The sequence below is a fragment of the Zea mays genome, chromosome 5, assembly GCF_902167145.1.
Source record: "Zea mays cultivar B73 chromosome 5, Zm-B73-REFERENCE-NAM-5.0, whole genome shotgun sequence".
NCBI classification, from domain to species: domain Eukaryota; kingdom Viridiplantae; phylum Streptophyta; class Magnoliopsida; order Poales; family Poaceae; genus Zea; species Zea mays.
The window spans coordinates 149,889,828-149,891,668 of NC_050100.1; the positions used below are offsets into that span (position 1 = coordinate 149,889,828).

At 46.4% G+C, this 1,841-nt stretch overlaps 1 protein-coding gene across 1 annotated transcript; it reads right to left on the reverse strand.

The window, feature by feature from the left end:
- Positions 1–350: 350 nt before the first annotated feature.
- Positions 351–1,350, reverse strand: LOC103627023 (actin-related protein 2/3 complex subunit 3). Its single transcript, XM_020537728.1, has 3 exons — positions 1,190–1,350; positions 838–1,107; positions 351–640 (listed from the first exon to the last, which is right to left on the reverse strand). Exons 1-3 carry the CDS (start codon positions 1,317–1,319, stop codon positions 498–500), a joined length of 543 nt encoding a protein of 180 aa, XP_020393317.1. The 5' UTR covers positions 1,320–1,350; the 3' UTR covers positions 351–497.
- Positions 1,351–1,841: the final 491 nt, after the last annotated feature.

Here is a 1,841-nt window from a genome sequence, read left to right on the forward strand (position 1 = left end):
ACTATCTTTTTATAGATTAGAGCTATTTTTGATTAATCTAATGATGCTGCACATAGACCATAAATAATGAAGTACATCTATTTTTTTAGAATTCTTAGTAACTCTTGTTAGTTTGATTGCACGATAATTGCATGAAAAATTTAATTATACCATTGTCAATACTAAGAAGTTTTTGCTAATACTAAACCAATAGTAAGAACATTTGAACTGTCTCGTTTTAGACATCATTGTAGAATATACCCCGTATCAGGTTTCGTCTCTCTGATATAGCAGGGTGAGAATTACAAAAGGCAATACAACATGATAATTACTGTTCCCGCGGTTATACATCGCAAATTGGGAACAAATAATTTATCTTATGTCATTCATCTATCCTATCATCGAAGTCTTTGGCTTGTTACTTTGGGATGTAGGATAACTATCTTTGTTGTGTGTGGATACTTCACACGATCATGAGTGAAAAACAGCTTGAACCAGTTGGTACAAAAAGCCCAAGTCTAAAGGATGACAATGTTCATGAACTTCCTCTTAGCAAAAGCCAACCACCACTTGTTTGGAAAGCCATTAGCTCTATATGCACAGTTGAGCAATCTTCCACTTGTTTCCTCCCTTATCTGCTTCAAATAATTCCTCAACAATTCTGCATTCAGACACAGAATGCACAATCGTCAATTTATCACTGGAATCCATGGGTACATTCGTTTTGTAGACTTAATCAGTCCTACTATGACAACGAACATAATTAAGTCAAAATAATAATTAGCATATTACTTTTATACATAGAAAAGACTAGTCTTGAAAAAAAATGTGCATACAATTGTAGACGAAAATGTATACCTGCTTCCTCCTGGGACTGGGGAAGAGTGAAAAGTCCAGGGAAAGGAAACCCTGGTTCCCCAGGTACAGGAACTTTCTCCAATCCCAGATTAATGATTGCTTTAGTCCCAACAGCTAGTGTCTGGCAACCTTCTAGTCTTTTTAAGGCAATATGGATATAAAATGTCAGATAGATCAATAACTTGTCTGCTGAGCTTTTCACATGGAATTTTTTGAAGAAAACATTGGCTCGAAAGAAAGTTATGGCTTCATCAACAATGTCCGCTTTATATGTATAGCATGGACACAAATAAGAATTTCAGTTTGAGCTTATAGAGGCGGAAGTACATTGAAATCTGTGTAGCCACGATACCAGGGTCAGAGGCTGGTGCCGGGCCCTTGATATGAGTTTTTAGTGGAAGCAAAGGACAGCTGCAAGCTTTTGTGATCCCATCATCATCAGCGAAACTAGAGTGGTAAACCTGGCCATTCAATTCATGCATTTATTATTAGAGTCTAAAAAATACACCGCACTTAGATACCAATTAATCAGAACCAAAATCTCTACTAATCCTTAAGGGTGCACGGAGGGCGTCCACCACCGAACCGTGCCCCCGCCCGCGAGTTTGGCCACGGCGTGCGTCTTCCCCCCCCCCCCCCCCCCCCACCCGCGAATCACGCCCGCATGCGTCGCGCCGCTGTGATGCCCGCCGCCCGCGCAAGCCACACCGCCCGCGATCCCCCGGCACGCGTCTTCCCCTGACGCGCCGTGATGCCCGCCGCCCGTCCAAGCCACACCGCCCCCGATCCCCCGGCGCGCGTCTTCATCCCGTGCGCGTCGCCCGCGCCGCCGGTAATCCCGCCCGCGCGCCGTGGTGCCCCGTGCCAGGCACCCCCTCCCCCGACGCGTTGTGATCCCCGCCGTCGGGTATCCCGCCCGCGCAAGCCACCCTGCCCCCATCCCCCGGCGCGCGTCTTCATCCCGCGCACGCCGCCCGCGCTGCCGGTAATCCCGCCAGGCACCC

Coding starts and splice junctions, on each gene's coding strand:
- LOC103627023 (XM_020537728.1), bottom strand. CDS start 1,319: ATGCATGAATTGAATGGCCAGGTTTACCACTCTAGTTTCGCTGATGAT. Junction 1,108..1,189: donor GGCACCAGCCTCTGACCCTG/GTATCGTGGCTA, acceptor CATGCTATACAT/ATAAAGCGGACATTGTTGAT. Junction 641..837: donor CCAGTCCCAGGAGGAAGCAG/GTATACATTTTC, acceptor GTCTGAATGCAG/AATTGTTGAGGAATTATTTG.